Source organism: Zootoca vivipara, chromosome 1 (assembly GCF_963506605.1).
Source record: "Zootoca vivipara chromosome 1, rZooViv1.1, whole genome shotgun sequence".
Lineage (NCBI taxonomy): Eukaryota > Metazoa > Chordata > Lepidosauria > Squamata > Lacertidae > Zootoca > Zootoca vivipara.
Window position 1 is genome coordinate 97,689,085 of NC_083276.1, and position 22,151 is coordinate 97,711,235.

The 22,151-nt window shown below is 40.0% G+C and overlaps 1 protein-coding gene across 1 annotated transcript in view; it reads right to left on the reverse strand.

The window, feature by feature from the left end:
• Window positions 1-2,432: 2,432 nt before the first annotated feature.
• The window catches only part of NXPH2 (neurexophilin 2), a 31,221-nt gene continuing 11,502 nt past the window's right edge, over window positions 2,433-22,151 (reverse strand). The window contains exon 2 of the mRNA XM_035130779.2: window positions 2,433-3,184. Within this exon, the coding sequence (XP_034986670.1) occupies window positions 2,441-3,184 (744 nt within the window). The 3' untranslated portion in view covers window positions 2,433-2,440. The remainder of the gene's footprint in view (window positions 3,185-22,151) is intronic.

The following is a 22,151-nucleotide window of genomic DNA, read 5'->3' on the forward strand; positions in this document are numbered from 1 at the left end:
ACTGAAAGTCACAGGGGGTTCTCCACTAGACCAGAACCCCAGTGTGATCATACCTTTCATCAGAAGATGGGGCTCTTTGACCATGGAGCCCCAGTTCATCCCAGGGCAGGGTTAAGGACTATCTATTGTGCCTTCTGACAAATCAATGAATTGCTCCTGGAATTTTCCTTCTGTTGTGCTTTTGCAGCTACTTGTCTTCCCACACAACCTTCCACTTTCCTGTAACTCTCTCTTCCTTCCTTGGCATTCTCCACTGCTTACAAAGCAGAGACAGCCCCTCCTGCTCATTCCATATCTCTGCTTATCCCCTCCTGCCTGCTTTCTGGACAAGTAGTAAGAATGCATTGCTGTCTCCCAAATTCATGAAAATTAGGCAATACACTAGCAAGGCTCACCTCTGCTAACAGCCCCCAGATCATATTCTGGTCAGAAGGTAGTCTGATACTGAGAGTTTCATGCCATTTTGGGGTGGGGCCATAGGAAAAGTTGGTGGAGCAGCAAATGTACATTTGACCTTTGTACAGTAGGCTACTTTCTACACACACCTTTTTATCCTTCATCCAGGTAAGCAGGACGCAATATCTGAGTTCAGGGATACATTCCAATAGGGCAAAACAGTGAATGAGGAGTGTGGCCTGGGGAGGGGGTGGCCCCTGAAGAGTCTTGAGGGCCAGATAGAGTGGCCGAAGGGGCCACATTTGCCCTGACCTGAGGTCCCCCACCCCTGCACTAGAAGGAGTGAGATTGCATTGTGCTAATGACAGACTGTATGGATTCGCCTGCTTAAGCACAGCAACCATTTTTAAAATATATTTTTTTTATTTATGTGGCTCCATCGATACAGTTCTGTATGTTCTGACCACTGACATGGGAGGCAAGCTCCCTCTGTTTCCTGCACTTGGCTGATCATTTGTCAAAAGCACTTTTAAACTGCTTCATCTATACAGATGTTGGGGTGGTGTGGGGGTCTCACATTTAGAAAGAGCAAAAAAGAAACAAGCAGTACAGTACAAAGAAATAAACCCTTAAAATACGTCAACAGGTAACTGGAGCAGATAATAAGCAAGGGCAGACTGAACTAAAACAAATTAACTCACTACGCCAGGCATCCCCAAACTGCGGCCCTCCAGATGTTTTGGCCTACAACTCCCATGATCCCTAGCTAACAGGACCAGTGGTCGGGGAAGATGGGAATTGTAGTCCAAAACATCTGGAGGGCCGAAGTTTGGGGATGCCTGCACTACACCCTTAAAATGTCTGGGCTAAAAGATAAATTTTAATCTGGCACCAAAAAGATACTAGCCACACATCTGAAGGGGGAGGACACAGCCTAGAGTTGGGCAGTAAACCCAGTACACATTTTTTTTTTGCTCATTAGTGGGTCTCAGTCACTAACAACTATGAGAAAATGGAAGGTGTCATTCTAAAACATGGCTTTTAAGCATGGCTTCAGAGGTGAGCAACTGACCCACACTCACTTGCATTAACTGGGCTCAGTTCTGCTGTATTCAAGCTCAATGGCAAGTCAGTGACAGCTCTTGTGAATGATTCATTCATGAACACAGTTTATACAAATCTCATAGAAATTCTTTTAAATATTCAATTCCTACAGAACATTTGCCAAAGCTTTAGGCAAAATTCATAGGAACTCTAGGGTTGGGAGAGCCCCTCCCTATAATAGTTCCCCCATCCAAATCTTATGGAAATGCCTGACTTCCCTCTAAATTTCTATAGATGCTCATCTTAATGACATCTCTACTTGAACCTAAATATTTACCCAGACGTGTTTATTGGCAGTAGTATTATGACTTTCCTCTAACACCAATGAAGTGTGTTTCCCTCGTTCTAACTATTAATCTGCCGTTGCAGCAACTTCTAGAGAAGACAGATAATGTGCCATTGCTTGCATGGAGTCTGTTGTTTCTGCTTGTCCATATAGTGGCAGTGTCTGGTATTTCCTCTACAACTGATGGGAACAGACACAATAACAAATGATTATTCCTTTTTTGAAATGACATTTTGGTATCTGAATGCCTAAATATGTATAACAACAGCTTAGACTTAGGGCTAGTTCACATATTCATGAACATCACTTGCTTAGACATTATGTTGAACTTGCAGCTGAAATGGTGAGCTGATTTCACCGAAAGACTTCCAAATGCTATGAAAGTGCCATTTATGGTGTTTGATCTTTGAGGGTGTTCACTGACACATGCAAATTGCCACTTGATGTTGTAGCCACCAAGTGAAGAACATGCACAGGTGAACCAGCCCATTGAGAGAGGATTATTTTCTCTTGGGGGAGAGATTTTTGTTGCTATAACCTGATTAGGAAGCCCTGTCCAAAAGAAGCTTAAAGTGGAATTTTAGACAGTTTATCAATACACTGAATTATCAGTCATTGGGGTGTGTGTGTGTGTGTGTGTGTGTGTGGATTATATCACCCAGATGACAAATACGGTGTTTCACTGTGGTAGTTGTAATCAGGGCAGACTTTTTGCACCAGTTTGTAATCAACGCTGTAAAAAGCAATGTAAATACAGATGACTTTGAATGGTTTAGAACACAGCCAGGACACATGGCTTTGTGTCTGCTCTTGGTAGCAGATCTTCGAAGGGTCAAAATTACACAATGCAGTTTTCTTAGCCCTATCCGTTTTCTCGTATTCAATTCGACAGTTGAAAGACTTGGACTCCTTGGTCTCTAGCGTTGACTGCGGTGAGGATTCAAACTCCACCACCTTGGAAGGTGGCACCAAGCTCACAGAAACATTTCCAAGGCCTGTGGAATTGTGCCGGAAATAAACACTGAAGGTCCCATTGCCATGGTCAACAATTTTCCCTGTTATGAGAAGATTCAGCTTCACAGTTTTGATGTTAGAATGGAAGTCACCCCACCCAAACATTTTCTTGAATTTCCCAGTTTTTACAATTGGTCTGCGTTTAGTTCGCGCAAGAGATTCTTGAACCTCAGTGATGTTGGATAACCAATCCCAAAAGTTGTCTATGCTGTCTGAATATGGCATCTGTCCATGTTTCAGTGCTGGGGATGGCTTAACAAAGAGGCGTAAAGGGTTGATGATCCTCGAATTGACTACATTATCAACTAGTGTGTCTGCAGGATCTTTGTCTTCCCAGTTTAGTAAGTCTGTGGCATGGATGATCTGCTTGGCATCACAAAAGATCTGTTTCAAAAGAGAGAGAGAGAGAGAAGATAAATATTAAAAACTAACATGTGGTATTAAATTACATTAAAAGATTCTTGCCCTGACTTTACTGTGAAAACACTCAAGACAGCTTATATCTGTATTGTAATATTGAGTGATTCTTTTGTTAACTGGGGTCAGTTCTGCTAGGTTCTAGATACATGCTCTGCCCTTTTAGATGTGCCTGAATAAGTGGTGATCACAGCTGACTGCATCTGAAGAGAGAGTGGAGACTCCTTTGTTGGGCAAGATTCTGAACCTCATAAAATCTCCAATGCCGTAGCCCAATCTTTCTCCTGCCATCCTCAGTTACTATTAATGAGAGGCTTCCTAGATGTTTCTGCCCATCTCTCTGATCCTCAAAATAATCACTACCAGCAGGTCCCATCCTTTTCTCTCACAGAAATGGTTTCAGTAGGGCAATGGATTCTTTTGGTCATTCCCCTCCCTTTTTATCTGTAAGGAGCCACAGAGAAATGTGTGTTTTTTTCAAACAACAACAACACACTACATTCTAAGTACTTAAAAGAATGGTAAAATAAAATTAGTTAATAACTAGGTTGCAAGTACTTAATGAGCAGTAACCTTTTTGAATTATTCATACATGAATATAAAAAGATTAAAATCTTATTCTTAAATACCAGTTTTATGCGGAAAGTGCATTGCAGTTCTTTGCTAATCTTCCTCTTAATATAAATCTTTAATTCTTTCTCTCTCTTTTTTTAAAGAAGATTGTATTTGCTTAAAATAGAAACTGATACATACTGGACCTTGGGCAGAAAACTCATTCTGTGATAATGGTTTAGCGTTATATTTATTTCTGTATTTTAGAAAATCTACTTTTTATACAAATCAAGTGTGACCTATGAAGTCTATATCTTTCTACTTAACCCCCCACCAGCAAATGTACCCCAACAAAGCAATCCAAATAAAATACCTGGTAGAAGTTAATAAGCATGACACCATTTGCATGTAAAACAAAACATGTCTTTACTTAGACCTCCTCCTTTCCAGTAAAACAAAATAGTTGTTCATAAGTTATTGGGGTCAACAAAATCCCACAATGTAAAGTACAAACATCTTCTCAAATGATGTGTGAGATCTAAGCCTTTAAAAAAGCTTTAAAAATGTTTAGCAACATACGTAAAGCATAATTATAACAGTTGCACAAATACAACAGTGCAACAATCAGGAGTAACAACAACAACAAATATTGCATTTTCTTAATACTAAATTAATGGTGCAGGTTAACCCTAATGTTCTCCAAGATATGGGGCAGAAGCTTTCACAGAACATTCATTGCTTTCTCTGTTATGTGGATATCGGGGTTATATCCTAGTTCAAGGTTTTCATCTGCTTTATACTAAGGCAATCACCTGTTCATCTAGCTTGGTATTGTCTACAATGAAAGGCAATGGCTCTGCAGGGTTTCTGACACAGGTTTTCCCCAATCCTACATTAAGAATCCAGGAATTGAACATGCCCTGACCCTGAGCTCTGACTAATCATCTCCACAGACCCTGGTGCACCCCTGGAATCTTGCACCGCTCATGGAGATTGTGGTGGCGAGTAACAATATATTCTCTGGAAATGGCTATTGCTTAGTGGCAGGGCACATGCCTTCACATGTAGAAATAGGATCTCAGGCATTAATGTTAAGAAAGAGCTGTAAAGAAACCATTCAAATCACAACAAAAGGAAAATCTCTTATGCAGCCTCAAATTGGTTACTCCATGGTCTAGATTGCTTTCCTCCCCCCCCCTTTTTTGCTCAACTAACTTGAATGCTAGAACAAAGTAAACGTTTACATAATTCATGACTTGACAAAGCTTACTAATTCTGCAAGTGCATGCACATTAGATTCATGCAATATCATACAAGTTTTCAGCATCTTACACTCAAGCCTGGCAAGAACGAAGTCTCCAACTGTCCTCAATTACACTAAAAAAATGCAATCCTAAACTGATAACATTATATTCCATTACAATCCTCCTATTGTAAGAAAATTATAACAGACTCTAATAATTCAACATAATAAGCAGAGCCTGGACCTTACTGATAATTAAATGTGCTTTTCCTAAAGGCAAAGGCTGTGATAGGTTTTGTAGCAGCATATGTGATTGCTGTAAGGCATTAGGAATTTAAGTAGCATGTACTTATTAACTACACTATACTGAAAATCCATACCATATTCATTTTCTGGAATGTATTTTGTACCTGTGCTTGTGGTACTAACCTACAGTTCTAATACCCCCCCTAATTCCCCCACCCCCTGTTGCTAAAGCTTCTTAAACCAAAACCATTCTTAAAACGAGGCGCACTTTCCCTAATGAGGCCTCCCGCCACCAGTGCCATTCCACCATTCGGAATCCGTTCTTAGACCGAGGTAAAATGATCAAACTGGGACACTATTTCCAGTTTTGCGGAGTTTGCAAACCGAATCGTTCTTAAACTGGACTGTTCTTAAACCGAGGTACCACTGTATTCAATCTTATGCAGCAGAACAGTTCATATGTTTTACAGAATAGTAACAGAGTTAAGTCCTGGTGAAACCATGCCCTGAGACTTCTGCTAGTAGGACTCATTAGCTGGATCCTGCCCTTGGTTTGCACATTGTTTCAGAAGGGGTGAATGAGATAGGTTTGCCATTAAATGCAAACTGAAACAATCCCCCCCCCCCGCAATCGCCATCTTCCACTGCAGAATGCTTCCTCTCACACTGTATTTGGATACCTGTTTGGGTTTTTTTGAGTATTGACATTGTAGTCCAATGTTAACTGTGGATTTCATCTTTACACTTGGATCTTTTTAAATAGCCACCACACAATATGTGACTGTACCTATCCCCCCCATCATAGAAGTAATAAATGAAGAGTGAATTTCTGTGTTTGCAGTTTTAAAGTATCATTTGCGTAGCCATCTATTAAGTCAGATCAGCAATGACACAGCTTTCAAAGAAAGCAATTGAAGGCTGAACAATGTCTGGTCCCCTGTCCGCCCCCAGTCCCCAGTAGTATATCATAGGGTTGAGTGGAAAACAGGCTTTCACAAACAGTTCTGGGGTGGGGTGGGAGATCAGGTCGAGCCGCTATCACATTAGGAATGTACAAATTCTGTTTCCCACCCAGCAACTGGTAAAGCATCTTCTGTTATTACAGTTTTATTATGCTAATGAAAAGTGGCCAGAATTCCCTTGTTCAATAACATATATAATTGGATTGCTTTAACAATTCTGTCCTGTCTCCTGTAGTTAACTAAAATGACAAGCTGCTTCAGCAGGAAATAATGATTTTATTTTTTTAAAACCCCTCTCATGATCAAATCTTGCAGCCCATTAAATTTTCTGCTCGTAAATGAATCTTATAAAGAACTATCCTCCCTGTAGAGGTACAAGCATACCAACGTCTCTGCTGACAAAACTGGAAAGCAGATCCAGCTGCACAAAACACAGCTATCAATGATTAGTGGTGCAACTTCCCCCAAAGCCATATCTCTTCTGAATCTTTAGGGAATTGTCAGAGAAGCATAATAGGAAAATGACAGAAAGTAGATGAGGAATGACAGAAGTGAACTATATATCAGAATACTAATTGAAGATATTAATATTTTCCCGTGTAATATATCATTTTCTGAAAAGCTGCTGGTGCTGATAAATACTAATAGAAGCCTGGAACAAAACTCAACAAAGGAAGAAGGGAGATAATTGCAAACTTTGCTTGGCTTGCCCAAAGCTTTAACTTTTTTCTTTTAAAAAACTTTTTAGAAAATACCACCAAAAACTTGTTCAATTGACAGAGGGGGAAAACTTGCCACATTCAGCAAGGAAACTCTTTGCCTTGCGAAGGGCGATATCCAACTAAATCATACTTAAGAGTAGAACCTTTGAAACTAATTGGTCTTGCCTGAGCATGGTTTATATTCAACTGCATCCATTTTGACTCAGTTGTAGTTTTGACCTTGTTATCTAGCACTGCTTAAATAACCTTATTTTGTTGTTATTATACGGTATTTATTCATTTATATCCCACCTTCTCCCCAGACTGAGACTCAAGGTGGCTAACAGATGAAATGGAAAAAGCTGAAAGCTAGGAAAAATATTAAGTTCACACCTCCACATTCTGAAGAAGTGTGCATGCACACGAAAGCTCATACCTAAATAAAAACTTAGTTGGTCTTTAAGGTGCTACTGAAGGAATTTTTTTATTTTACTTCGACCCAGACCAACACGGCTACCTACCTGTAAACATTCTAAATAGTTAGCGATGAACTAGCAACTCATGCTACACTGTAATAAGTTGGGTAAGAAAATAGCAGCAACTGCTGCCATCTTGTTTTTGGAACAGACAGTTTATCATTATCAGAAATCAGTATGTATAGGCTAAAGCTCCCCTGTTGGCTAGCAAGGCTGATCTTAACAATTGTTGATATATACTACTGTTGTACTGTGTATTTGGGTTTATGGACCGCAATAAAGCTGTGTGTGTGTGTGTGTTTATCATGTGCTGGAGGTGCCACTGCATTTCCTTACTTAGGAAAGAAATTCAAGTACAGTACAGTAGTCTGGAACTGTCTAGGCTCCTGAAGGGATGCTGGACCTTTGATTAGTTGCTTTACATATCTTCCCACCAGCAATCGTCCAACAGCTTGCTGTCTCCACATTCTAGATTCTGCTACTTAATACTGCAGCCACCTGGCTAAATAGTGTCATAACGCCACCTGTGTATGCATGACCAGCAAAAGCACATTGAAAGTTTTAGTTTGGGAATCTATTTTCAGTTTGTTTGTTTGTTTGTTTGTTTTTAAAAAAACTTAAACCAAGGGGTAGCTAACATGTGGTCTGAACTTCCATCAGCCCTAGCCAGCATGGCAAACGATCCGCAATAATATGAGCTGTAGAACCACTTTGAGGTTGGTTGGTTTGCAATCAAGGGGCATATAAATTTTATGAAATAAATAAATAAATAGTCCAGCAATGACCAAAGATTAGTCACCTTTAAGCGTAATACAAGCAATATACTCAAACATAGTAGATTTATGTGCAGGGAAACTGGGGGAGAGCTTTGTCCTGAACTCCTAGGATGGCAGATGCGATAAAAATGCAATGCAATTCAGGAAAGGGTCTCCCCAACTGCTGCTTCCTATCTTTACAGTACCGGGGCATCTGCTTCATTCTTCTACAGCAGGGTTGGAGAACCTGTGCCCTCCAGCTGTTACGGCTTCCATCAGCCCTAATCAACATAGCCAATTGTCAGGGATTATGGGAACTGTAGTTCTGCAATATCTGGAGGGCCAGAGGCGCCTCAGCTCTACTCTATAGACAAAAATGATGATCGAGGACGATTATACCTGTGTTCCCCAAAAATGGGAACATAATTTTTTATGTGCATCAACCCTTAGTTAACTGCATGTTAAACATTTTCAATTTACCATTTAAATACTGGCTCCCCAAGAAGCATAAATGATTCCCATTTCCCCAAGAAATTACAATGCACATGCAGATGCTCCAACACCTCTCTGGACAGCACCCAAATTAGTTTTTTGTGGGTTGCTGATTGAAACAAGCACAGTTAGCACTCATTTTCAACCAGCACCTGCTGACCACCCATCTGCTGAACTTTAGAGTTTAATGATTCTCCCCTCCTGCATACTTTTTTTTTAATGCCTGGGAGATTTCATTTTACCTTTGCTAAAATCAGTTCATTAAAATACTAATTTCAAACTGTAATTATCTGTTGGTTAGCTCTGCTGGTTGAACAAGCTATAGTGCTGATATACTCCCAACTGCAGAAAAGTTCACAGATGTTCCAGTCCCCAGGAGGCTCCACTGTGCTCAGAGACAGTCTTGAAAGAGATTTAGGAAATGTGCTTTTAAGAGTGAAGCATTTGCACCCCAAGTGAATACATCAGGAAGAGTCGGGGGGGGTAGGCAGTGGGAGAGACACAGTAACAAAAGTCAGTGCGATCTTAATAAACTGACCTCTTATGAAAATGCCACCTGGTTTTCCTTTATGCACAACAAACCCTTAATTTTTTTTTAAAAAAGCAGAAAGTCTGAACAAACTGTCCTTGCAACTATCTCCTTCAAGACTTTGAGAGGTTCATAAATCCTGACCACCTGGCTAAACAACAGGTAACACTACTGATCAAAAAGGACCCTGTTGATAACTTACAACACTTTGGTCAATGTGTTGCTACAGAGAGTTAAAATAGAACATTTATGTTCACTTAACTTTTTGTAACATTTTGCTGTTAATCCAGCTGGTCCTGGAGACTTGCCACTTTTTGTCCATTTTATTGCCTCAAATACTTCTTGGGCTGTTACTTGGGCATTTAAAATCCCTAATTGTTCCTCTTTTCTTTTTTCCTTTTTCCTTTCAATTTCCTTTTTATTGAATTTTGTTGTATAAACAATCCCCTCATCACTGCCTTGCTTGCATCCCAGACCATTTGTAATTTTGTCTGGCCCTGGAGGTTTATTTCAAAAAAATTCCCCAAGGCCTTCTTTGCTTTTTCCATAAAAATTTGGTCTTCTAGTAAATCTTCACTCAGTCTCCATCTGAATGTAGTTTGGCTTTCCTTTTGAATTTCCATTATCATGGAATTGTGATCTGACAATGTTCTGGGATTAATTTCATTTTTTTTTTTTTACTTTGGGTTCCAACTCTTTGGAAATCCATAAAGCATCTATTCATGAACTGCTGTCATGAACATGTGAATAAAAAGTGAACTGTTTATCAAATAAATGTTTTACTCTCCAAATGTCTATCAAATTTAAAGTTTGAGCCAGTTCAAAAAAAGTCTTTGGTACCTTTATTCTGCCTTCTTTTGTGTATTTTTTCTTAGCTGATCTATCTTTTTCTAGTGATGGTACTCCATTTAAGTCCCCCATTAAAATGATTTTTTGATCTGCATATTCAAGTAATTCTGTTTCCATTTTTTTGGGGGGAAAACCCTGTTTTTTTCTCATTTGGGGCATATATTCCAACTAAGATTATCTTCTCTCCTTGAATTTTTATTTTTACTATTAAAATTCTACCCTTCTCATTTTTTTGAATCAATTTGGGTTCTAGTGCAGGATTAATGTAAAAAGACCACTCCTCTCTTTTTAGCATTGTCTGCTGAGATGAAGTCCATTCCTAATCTTTTGTTAATTGAAACTCTTTTGTGTGTTTTTTGCAATATGTGTTTCCTGGAGGCAAATTATATCCAATTCCTGTTTGGAGATTACATATTCAATTCTGTTGCATTTGGCTTTGTCGTTCAAACTGTTAACATTCCAGGTTAATATTTTAAGATTGGCCATTTTCAGGGCCACTTACAATACCTGCCCCCCCCACTGCTCCTTCCATTGACAGCCGCTCCAAAGCAGCTCTTTGTTCAGCTAGTGGGTCTGTTTTTTCTAGGTCTCTCCTGTGTTTTTCAAAAAATTCTCTGGCCTGGCTTTCTGTTGTCAGCCTGTATCTCTTTCTCATATACGTAAATGAGATCCTCTCTGGGTACTCTCATTTGTATTTTATATCTGCTCTTCTCAGAGCTGTTGTCAAAAACCTGTATCTTTGTCTTCTGATTCTAAGCTTAAACAGAATTTCCCTAAAAATGTACACTTTCTGTCCAGCAACCACAAGATTGTCCTCAAAGTTTTGTTTTTTTTAAGGATTGCACCCCTTGCTTTTTTTTGTAACAAATGTTAATGGCTGCTTTCTCTGTCTTGTTTCTCTCATGCATGTTCTGAAACAACTCTCAATCATTTCCACCACCTATTCATCGCTCTCCCCCATCCATTCTGAAATTGTTTTTGCCACATATGTTTCCAAATTCTGTTCTTCCTCTGCAATTGGTAACCCCCTTATTCTCAGCATTTCCTCCCCCTCTCCCGTAGCTGCAAAAGAAGGATCTGGTCCTCAAGATAATTTTGTCTTTCTTGGAGGCCTCCCACAGTTCCCATGACAGCTTTCTGTTCCTCTTTCAATTGACCCAGTTCCTCAGTGTTTTCTTTTCTAACTTGTCAAACTTAGATTCTAAATTATTAACCTTCTCACCTAGCTTCCTGAACTATTCCACCAATAAGCTAGTAAGTAGACCTTTCTAAAACTGAGTGCTGATGAATGAGATTTTAAAGACAGGTGAAATTCCAGGAACAAGGAAGGAAGCTTATATAACAGTGATTCCAAAGCAAAGTTCAGATTTAATGCAAATAAAAAATTACAGGCCTATCTCATTATTAAATAATGATTATAAATTATTTAAAAACATTTTAGCTAAATAGATTGAATTTTTTTTGAGTGAATATATACAGGTAGGGTTCCTTCCAGGTAGACAAATGAAAGAGAATATAATAAATATTCTGAATGTGATAGAATACCTGGGATTTTTTTTTTTAAAATAAAAGCAGCAATGATGTTTATAGATGCGGAAAAAGCTTTCGACAATGTTTCCTGGGATTTCATGAAAAAACTACTTGAAGAAATTAACTGCAGGCAGAAATTCCTAAAAGGAATACAAGCAATATATTCAGAACAAAATGCAAAATTAACTGTAAATCAGGTAATAACGAATGAATGTACGATACAAAAAGGAACTAGACAAGGATGTCCACTATCACCACTACTGTTCATTTTGGTCCTGGAAGTACTTGCAAAAATATAAGAGCAGATAAAGAGATTATAGGGATAAAAACTGGAAAAAATGAATTTAAATTGAAAGCCTTTGCTGATGATTTAGTAATTATGGTAGAAGACCCAAAAAATCTCTCTCCCTAAGGTAATAGAAAAAATTCAAAAATTTGTGAAAGTGACAGGATTTAAATAGAAACAAAACTAAATTATTAGTTAAAAATTTAAAAGAAGATGAGAAGAAAGATTTGATGCAAAGTATTGAGATAGAAATCCATAAAAAGTAAAATATCTAGGAATTTGGTTAACAATAAGAAATATAAATGTGTTTAAAGATAATTATGAAAAAGTGTGGAGTGAGATGAAAAGGAATTTAGAAATATGGAGCAGAATGAACCTCTCCCTATTAGGAAGAATAGCAGTAGTTAAAATGAATGTGTTGCCAAAGATGCTCTTCCTTTTTCAGACAGTCCCAGTAATGGTTAAAGATGATTGCCTCAAAAAATGGCAAAAGGATATTTCTATGTTTGTCGGGGGGGGGGCAAAAGGCCAAGGATTAAACATAAGATATTTACAGACACAAGAGACAGAGGAGGTTTCGCCCTCCCAGACCTTAAATTGTATTATGTGGCTGCATGTCTGGTCTGGATTAGGGACTGGATAAAACTGGAAAAGGAAGAAGCATTATATTTAGATATGGATTGCATGCAAACTTATGGTATGGGAGAGGGAAGGTACATAAAGGATTTTACAATCATATCATTAGGAGATCATTAATGAGAGTGTGGGAAAGGTATAGAGACCTAAAAGAACGAAAAACACCTTGGTGGTTATCACCAATTGAAGCTTCGTTACTCAAACCGCTTGACAAAAAAGAAAAGTGGCCTACATATAGAGATTTGCTGACAGATCAAGAATGAAAATGGAATATAAAGATTATGAGGAAATCAAAGACCATTTTCAGAGTTGGTTACATTTCAGACAATTACATGAGATGTACAAGGAAGATAATAAAAAAGGGTTTAGTTATACAATTTCTAGATTTCAAAAGGAGGTTATAGAAGAAGATGTGAAGTTATTGAAGAAAGTATATAGCATTCTGCTAGAATAGGAAATGAAAGATGAGGAGGTAAAATTGGCCATGATCAAATGGGCACAAGATATAGGACATAATATGCAATTTGAGGACTGGGGGAAATTGTGGAAAGTAGACCTGAAGTTTACACATTGCTCTTTTTTGAAGGAAAATTACATGAAAATGATATATACCGTGTTTCTCCTAAAATAAGACATGCCTATAAAATAAGCCATGGCACGATTTCCATGCGTTGAAAAAATATAAGACATACCCCGAAAATAAGCCGTAGTGCTACTTGGTGAAGAGGACAAAAGTGGCATTTGCGGTGGAGAGGAGAGGAAGGCACGAAGAAGAAAAGAGGAGCGATTAAAGACGCCTCGTGAATGACCTCCGTGTGCGTCTCTTTTTCTCCCCCTGTGCGCGTCTCTTTCTCTCCCCCTGTGCACGTCTTTCTTTCTCCCCCTGTGCGCGTCTCTTTCTCTCCCCCTGTGCGCGTCTCTTTCTCTCCCCCTGTGCGCGTCTCTTTCTCTCCCCCTGTGCGCGTCTTTCTTTTTCCCCCTGTGCGCGTCTTTCTTTCTCCCCCTGTGCGCGTCTCTTTCTCTCCCCCTGTGCGCGTCTTTCTTTCTCCCCCTGTGCGCGTCTTTCTTTCTCCCCCTGTGCGCGTCTCTTTCTCTCCCCTGTGCGCGTCTCTTTCTCTCCCCCTGTGCGCGTCTTTCTTTCTCCCCCTGTGCGCGTCTTTCTTTCTCCCCCTGTGCGCGTCTTTCTTTCTCCCCCTGTGCGCGTCTCTTTCTCTCCCCTGTGCGCGTCTCTTTCTCTCCCCCTGTGCGCGTCTTTCTTTCTCCCCCTGTGCGCGTCTTTCTTTCTCCCCCTGTGCACGTCTCTTTCTCTCCCCCTGTGCGCGTCTTTCTTTCTCCCCCTGTGCGCGTCTTTCTTTCTCCCCCTGTGCGCATCTTTCTTTCTCCCCCTGTGCGCGTCTCTTTCTCTCCCCTGTGCGCGTCTCTTTCTCTCCCCCTGTGCGCGTCTTTCTTTCTCCCCCTGTGCGCGTCTTTCTTTCTCCCCCTGTGCGCGTCTCTTTCTCTCCCCTGTGCGCGTCTCTTTCTCTCCCCCTGTGCGCGTCTTTCTTTCTCCCCCTGTGCACGTCTTTCTTTCTCCCCCTGTGCACGTCTCTTTCTCTCCCCCTGTGCGCGTCTTGCTTTCTCCCCCTGTGCGTCTCTCTCTCTCTCTCTCTCTCTCTCTCTCTCTCTCTCTCACACACACACACACACACACACACACAGAGAGAGAGAGAGCCCACCTCTCGCTTCCCCCCACCTTTTCCCCCTTCCATTCTACCGGTATGTGCCCAGCCATGAGTTGCCTGTTGATTTCCTCTTGATGGCCGAGACAGAGAGCGAGGCAGGCAAACTGCAGCTACGGTAGGAAAGTAGCAAGCTCTTGCAGACACGCGGGTGGTTTTTTTAAAACTGACATCCCCTCCCTTCTCGTTTTGCCGAGAGACCCAGACAACTTGCATTCCTAGGCTTCAAAGGTTATGCATATGAAAGAGGAGATTAAGGAGATAGATAAAGACAACTTCCTATTATCACCTTGCCTTTGTCCTGAAAGGTAGAAACCTTATGGTAGCCATGAGATCTGGGCATCAAAGGAAAGTACTTAACAGCTATTTGATAAAGCCAATTGTGATCTCAGGCAGCATCTGGCTAATCAGTCCTGAGAGAGAGAAACGTGATTTCTGTTGTACAGCATCTGTAAAATTCATATAAAAAATCATTTCCCTGTTATGATCCAGCCCCCAAATAAGACATACCTTGAAAATAAGCCATAGTGTGTTTTTTTGAGGAAAAAATAAATATAAGACGTGTCTTATTTTAGGAGAAACACGGTAGATGGTATATTACACCAGTAAAAATGGCAAAAATGTATAAAACTGGATCAAATATATGTTGGAAATGTAAAGAAAAAGAAGGTACCTTGTATCATATGTGGTGGGATGTAAAGAAGTTAAAAAAATTGGGAGATGATGTACAATGAACTGAAAAAAAATGTTCAAAGTGAAATTTATAAAATAACCGGAAACATTTTTGTTAGGGATTTTAGGACAAGACCTGCCAAAGAAAACAAAGAATCTATTCATATATGCTACAACAGCAGCAAGAGTCTTGTTAGCACGAGGATGGAAGAATGAGGAAGTCCTAACGAAAGAACAGTGGCAAGAAAAACTTATGAACTACAGTATGCGGAATTGGCAAAGTTAACATATAAACTACTTGAGAAGGACAACTGTGACTTCAATGAAGAATGGGAACTATTTACAAATTACTTAAAAAGACAACAAAGAGACTTGAACTCCTTGGCAGGTTTTGAATAAACATTCACAGATTTATTAGTAGAACATAGATTAGACAAGGCAATGATATGTACAACTTTATAACATGCAGAGAATGATATGTATAAACAAACCAGGGAGGGGAGCTGAGGTAAGTCCTGGGAGGGTGAGAGAGGGAGGGATGGGAGGGAATAAAAGGGGGGAATCATATTTGGAAACATTGGTTGATAATTTGTATTCGACTCAATAAAAACATTTTAAAAATAATAATAGAACATTTATGAGTTTCAAATAAGGTATCAGCACTTCTCTATCCTCCCAGCTCCACCAGTTCCATCTGCTTAAAGAAACTCAAACCTAAGACATTATAGTGTTAGAAACAATCCAAAGGTTACAATAGGATATATATTTTATTAGGATAGAATATTACTAATTGGTGAGCAGGATTGTAGTTTTCCAGAAGGCTTCTTCAAGTTGGACATTAAACGAAATGGGGGAAGGGAGGGAAAGCCAGGCAAGATACTCTAACCCCAAAGTCTGAAGTTTGCAAGAGTACTAATAGAGCCAAGGAGATATTATTTAGAGTTAGTTGGATTTGACTACGAGCAAAACAGGTTTCACGGTCCATTTCCTTCCAGTATTCACATCTGGAAGCACAGCACAGCTAGCTGTGATTTTGTTCCTCTCTGCTTTCTCCGAAGTTTGCAAACCAAACTGACCCACAGCAAGTCAATAGGGAAAAGCAAACTTGTAGTGACACAATATATGAACACTTGATTCAAGCAAGGCAATGTATTGTTTTGATGAATCTACAAAGCCTGTAATAAGAATTTAAGATTGATTATGCATTGTTGCTGTTCATTTTGGATAAGTCATTTTAATACTAATTTGAAATATATTACATGATACATGGATGGGTGCATGATAAGAAACACAAATGTAGCTCACATTTTATATAAGGTTGTGTGATGCTAATTGTAGTACAGTATGCAGATTCTCCTCTTGGCTGTCTACAAAGTTCTGTAGATATACTACAAAGTTCTGCAGATATACTTCATTTGGGAGACATGTTCCTTTGCAGGAAAAGGTAATAACTCAATACTGAGATGGGTGCTTTGCATTTGTATGTCTAAGTTTAGGACAGTTTTTTTTTTAAATCCCAAAACTTCTCCACTCTGTGCATAACTAAATCAAAGAATTCACTTCCCCTAAGGCAGCAAGGGGCGACCAGTCCTCCTGATTCACCTCCACCATTGAAGGTAGTTGCTGGGAATTGCAAACAGAAGTACTGTATGTTGTGCTCAGGTTCTGCTTTGCAGGCTTTTCATGGGAATCTGGCTGGCAACATGCAAGAACAGAGTGCAGGATCAGATGGGCCCTTGTCCTGATCCAGCAGGTGTCTGGTCTTGTGTTTTTAAGGTAAGGTCCAGAAGAAACTCCAACCCCTAACTTTTTTTCAAGGGGCGTGCTGCCACACCCAATACTGGCTGATAAGAAAAGACAGTAACAGAGTACATTTTTTTCTTAGATCCAAACAATATGTGACAGTACCTTTTTTTTTTTGCCTTTGCCTTGCTGTGTGTCAGTGTTTGTTTGCTTGTTTGTTTAAAAAAACATTCCCTGTCTGGCTTGGTTCCAGGCTGGGGGGAAATTGGTTGGAGCTATAGAGCAAAGGCAGAGAAGAGGGGAAGATTTCACTCATGTGAGGCACGGGATCCAGGCCTAGGGCCAGTTGGGTCCAAAGGGAGAGAGGTAGATGTCACGGTCTAAGATGGGCAAGCACATAATGAGGATCAAAGTGTGGCACGACCAGAGGAGTCGGTGAACCTTAAGCTGTTGCCTAGCCAAAGGAGGCTAGGGAATCCTGATTGGCCTGTGGGAGTCAGCTGACAGTATAGTACTGAGGTCCAGGGGGAGCCCTTTACCCATAGAGCCAACAGGGTTTGCCAGAGTTCTTCTGGAATAGGCATTTAAAATATCAATGACTCTAGTTTGAGACCACTTCTTCACTGGAGATTTACATCTCCCTTCTCCTGTGCACTCCATCTCATATAAAATAATAATAATTTCAATCTCTGCTTCATATGTGTACAGAACAAGTGTGTGAATAAATAAATAAATAAATGGGGTTGTCTGATATCTGCTCTGCTCCTTCTTCACTGAATACTTCTCAATAATTTGAGACAACTCCAGTATAATAATGTCCTGTCTAAGTCATGATTTTACTTTCTTGGGTTAGATGTTCACTGCAGATGGTGACAACAGTCACGAAATTAAAAGACACCTGCTTCTTGGGAGAAAAGCATTGACAAACATAGACAGCATCTTAAAAAGCAGAGGCATCACCTTGCCGACAAAGGTGCGTATAGTTAAAGCTATGGTTTTCCCAGTAGTGATGTATGGAAGTGAGAGCTGGACCATAAAGAAGGCTGCTCGCCGAAGAAATGATGCTTTTGAATTATGGTGCTGGAGGAGACTATTGAGAGTCCCATGGACTGCAAGAAGATCAAACCTATCCATTCTGAAGGAAATCAGCCCTGAGTGCTCACTGGAAGGACAGATCCTGAAGCTGAGGCTCCAATACTTTGGCCACCTCATGAGAAGAGAAGACTCCCTGGAAAAGACCCTGATGTTGGGAAAGATGGAAGGCACAAGGAGAAGGGGATGACAGAGGACGAGATGGCTGGACAGTGTTCTTGAAGCCACCAACATGAGTTTGACCAAACTGCGGGAGGCAGTGGAAGACAGGAGTGCCTGGCGTGCTCTGGTCCATGGGGTCATGAAGAGTCGGACACGACTAAACAACAACAAGAAGATATGATCTTACTACCACAAATTTGTCACAAACTACTTCCCATAACAGGCACAAAGTTCTTACAGCAAATGTTCTTTTTTATTTCCTACTTTTTTTCTGCCTCTCATCTTTTAAACTAGGGAATAAGAGTTTAGAACTATTTAATTAAAGCTAAAGGTATACCTTATAGCTCTGGTAGGCAGAAAGCTGAGTGAATTCCAGAACCTCTATTATTGTAACACATAAGAGATAATTAACAAAGGAAAATATTACAGTTATCTGCACCCTTTGAGAGTGTACCTAATGAACCTCTAACAGCTGCTCCTGAAAAATCAGCAACACTATCACTATCAATTTCTAGACAAAGCGCAGCTGACAGATGCTTGAAGTGATAAATCAGTCTACACAAGGATTAAAATAACAAGCCCCAGAAGACCTCTAAAAGACAAAGGTGTTGTACCAGACTACTTCTAGGTTCCCTGGATGCTGTTAGAATGCAGATCAAATTGGCTTGCAAAGCACAAACGGTAGTGGGAAAGAAATCCAGCAATCAGTGTACTTGCATCAAACTTGGCAGTTCAAAAAAACAAAACAAAACCCAATACAACTATCAATATATATATGAAACAGAGAGAGCCATGCTGTACTGAATTTCATTTCTGGTGCTATGGATACATGAAGTAAGAGCACTTCATTTCCCACACACATTTTAATTAAGCCTGTTTTAAGTTGGGCAGTTGTTTTAAAATGCAATGAATATCATTACTGAAACAGGGTATATGTTATTTCATTTTCTTTGTAAAAATAAAAATTTTGGGGGGGGGGGGCAATCTCATAACACATTGCTAAAAATGACTGATGTGCCGAGAACTCATTCCCTCCAACGCTTTATGTGCCAAGTGAGATGGGCGAGAGAGTCAAAAAGTAGCAGAAGTGGCACCTGGGAAAACTTTCGGTCTGGCATGTCAATGACAATATCAGATACGACAGGCGGGCTGACAATGCTGACACCATGCAGAGCACGGTGTCCATGACATCCCGGTGGATACTGAAATACAGTCCTGACTGGGTGCATCGTAGGCTTGCTTTAGCTGCTGCACTTTTTGCTTCTGTATTTATATTGCCCAATGTATTTCTTTTAGCAATAAATTTCTATAAAAGGCAAAATTATGTTGGAAGCTCCAACCACAGAACTATGGCCTCATGTAAATTAGTTAAGATATCTCTCCCCTCCAAACTTTCCAACATTTCTTTTATTTATTTATACTTATTTATTTATTTATTTATTTATTTATTTATTATATACTTGCCACTTCAAATAAAATACCGAGGTGGTGCACAATGTAAAATGCATTAAAACAATATGCTGTAATCTCCACTTCTCAGAAATTGGCATCACTCAGGGTCAACTAGAAGGGACATTAATGCTGAAATAGAGACTTAATGTTGTCTCTGCTGCCATGTATGATCTAGTGTGTTTATAGGCATCTATGTGTATGTTTCTTAATATGTCTCTTAATATCAGAGTTAGCCCATTGAAATTGATTGACATGACTAATTTCAGTGGGTCTACTCTGAGTAGGACTTAGCTGAAAGCAAACCACAGCCTTTATTAAGATATGAAGTGAGAATGTAATGCCATCCAGAATATTTTAGCACAGTAAATTACCAAAGTGGATTTCAATTTCAGTGGACTTCTTAAAAGAAATGTGTGCATGTTGCTAAGATGGACTGGAATACTGTCAAGAGAAGAAGAAGAGTCTCTGGCATACATACAAGGGTAGTGTATATAGTCGTCGTCATCGTCGTCACCCTCCTCCTCCTCCTTTATTATTTATACCCCACCCTAGGCGGCTTTGAATAAAATATTAAAAATGCATTAAAACACCAGTCATTAAAAACTTCCCTAAACAGGGTTGCTTTCAGATGTCTTCAAAAAGTCAGATAGTTGTTTATTTCCTTCACATCTGCTGAGAGGGTGTTCCACCGGGTGGGCACCACTACCGAGAAGGCCCTCTGCCTGGTTCCCTGTAACTTTGCTTCTTGCATTGAGGGAACCACCAGGAGGCCCTCGGCGCTGGACTTCAGTGTCCAGGTTGAACAATAGGGGTGGAGACACTCCTTCACTAACTTTTGATGAACTGGAAATTATTCTTAGAATATGATTCTGTCCAAAGATACTCTGGTTCTAGTGGGGAATTTCCTCCCAATGCAAATGGCTGTATGAGACAATGGATTTCCCCCAAGACTGCAGCAAGGAAGGAAAGAGTTAAATTCCCTTTCTACCTGCTATTCATTATTTTAAAAACCTCAAACCATGCATATTATGGGGTTGGATTCAGCTAATCTGGTGGACAATCGGGACTCTTTCCTCTGTGCTTCCCCCAAATCCACTCCAGAGGGTCAGGAGAACCCCCAGAACAGCATACAGGGGAATGAAATAGGAGGTCCTGCTATCTGAAAAGCAAAAATGCTTGCATTGACAGAACGACTGTAGTAGCACCAAGGTGAATGTCCAGTTTAGTCCTTCTGAACTCTTGTTCAGAAATACAAACTCAAGGGCCCACGATCTACGGAGGATAACCAATAGGGGTTATAGAGAAGAAAAACCTGTTTGATGGAAGCAGCTGTTGCACTGGACATGATACAGAAGGTAAATGCTTGCAATACTGGAGTCCTGTGACCAGAGCCACAGAAAACACAAAATAAACATGTACCGAATAAGAAACAGTTTGACAAAACGGAAAAGAATTGGGAAGTGAAGATGATAACACTGTTAACTTGACAGAAATACAACTGAGATTTAAAAAAAATTTTTTAGAAAGCTCTTATACTAACAGACACCCAATTCAGATCAAGGCTGCAGTGACAGCAAAGGATTAAAGCCCCTTTCAGGCCACAGTCCCAATCCAGATAGCCTACACCCACGCCTGCTATTTGATTAAAATTGTGAATTTCAGGAATGACATGACACCTAGTTTTGTCCTTGAGTCACCATGAACTGGCTTCTCTGTAGATTGGATCAGCAAGTCAGCAATGCTTGCCAAAGCTCCAATATTATAATATTTGCAATGTTCCAGCTACAGAAAGATCAAGATCCGACGTTGCTTTACAAAGTTCTTCATCCCGATGCACTCTGGGATGTTTACAAATAAACGGATCAGGATATTTCCCATCCATGTGTCCCTCCATAACCAAAAGTACACTCCATTCTATTTCTGCATTAATCTGCAATTCTCTACCCTCACCAGAAAATGTATGGGAATTCAATATAAATATTTGCTTAAATAAATATTTTAGTGCAAAATTGTTTATTTAAAAAACAGGTCTTTTGCCCACATGTTAAAATGTGTTTTGATGTGTATGTGTCTTGAGCTGAGACCTATTTCATAACATTCAGAGAAGTGCAATAAAAAAAAATTCCTGATCTGTTTATGAATCCAGGAAGTGTGAATTAGGTTGATTCACTTAAAAAGGTGGATTTGAATAAAATCTTTCTCCCTTCAGAAATAGGTCACTAGGTGGGGTGGAGCTGCTATGCTAGCTTCCCAGCAGGTAGGTCACTGTTGCTTAATGGCAGGGAGAGGTGAGGTCAGGGGTGTGCGCAAACATACTGGTACCAGTGGAGCCAATCCATCACTCCTGCCTGTGTATTTGAACCACCACACCACTCTCCCTTCCATGAACTTAGAATAGCAGCTCTACCTCACCTGGGAAGCCATGTCTCCCTCCATTCCTATTGCAACTCAAGGTGTGGAGACTTTGCGGCATAGTTTGAAACAATGTGATGAACAAGCCATTAATGGAACAACAATTGAGATATGAATGCCCTCTTTTAAAGATAGCTTCTTTCTTCTATGAAAGTAAAGGTACTGTTAACCCTAGTTGATTCACTTACTAATTCTACTGATAAACATACTTTTCTCCATTTAATTCTAACATGGTTTACAGTGTACAGTCGTACCTTGGTTCTTGAACAGAATGCGTTCGGGGAGTCTGTTCAATTCCCAGAACTATTCAAAAACCAAGGCACAGCTTCTGATTGGCTGCAGAAGCGTCCTGCAGCCAATCAGAAGTCGCGGAAGTCGCACCGGACGTTTGGCTTGTGAAAATCATTAGAAAACCAGGACACTCAC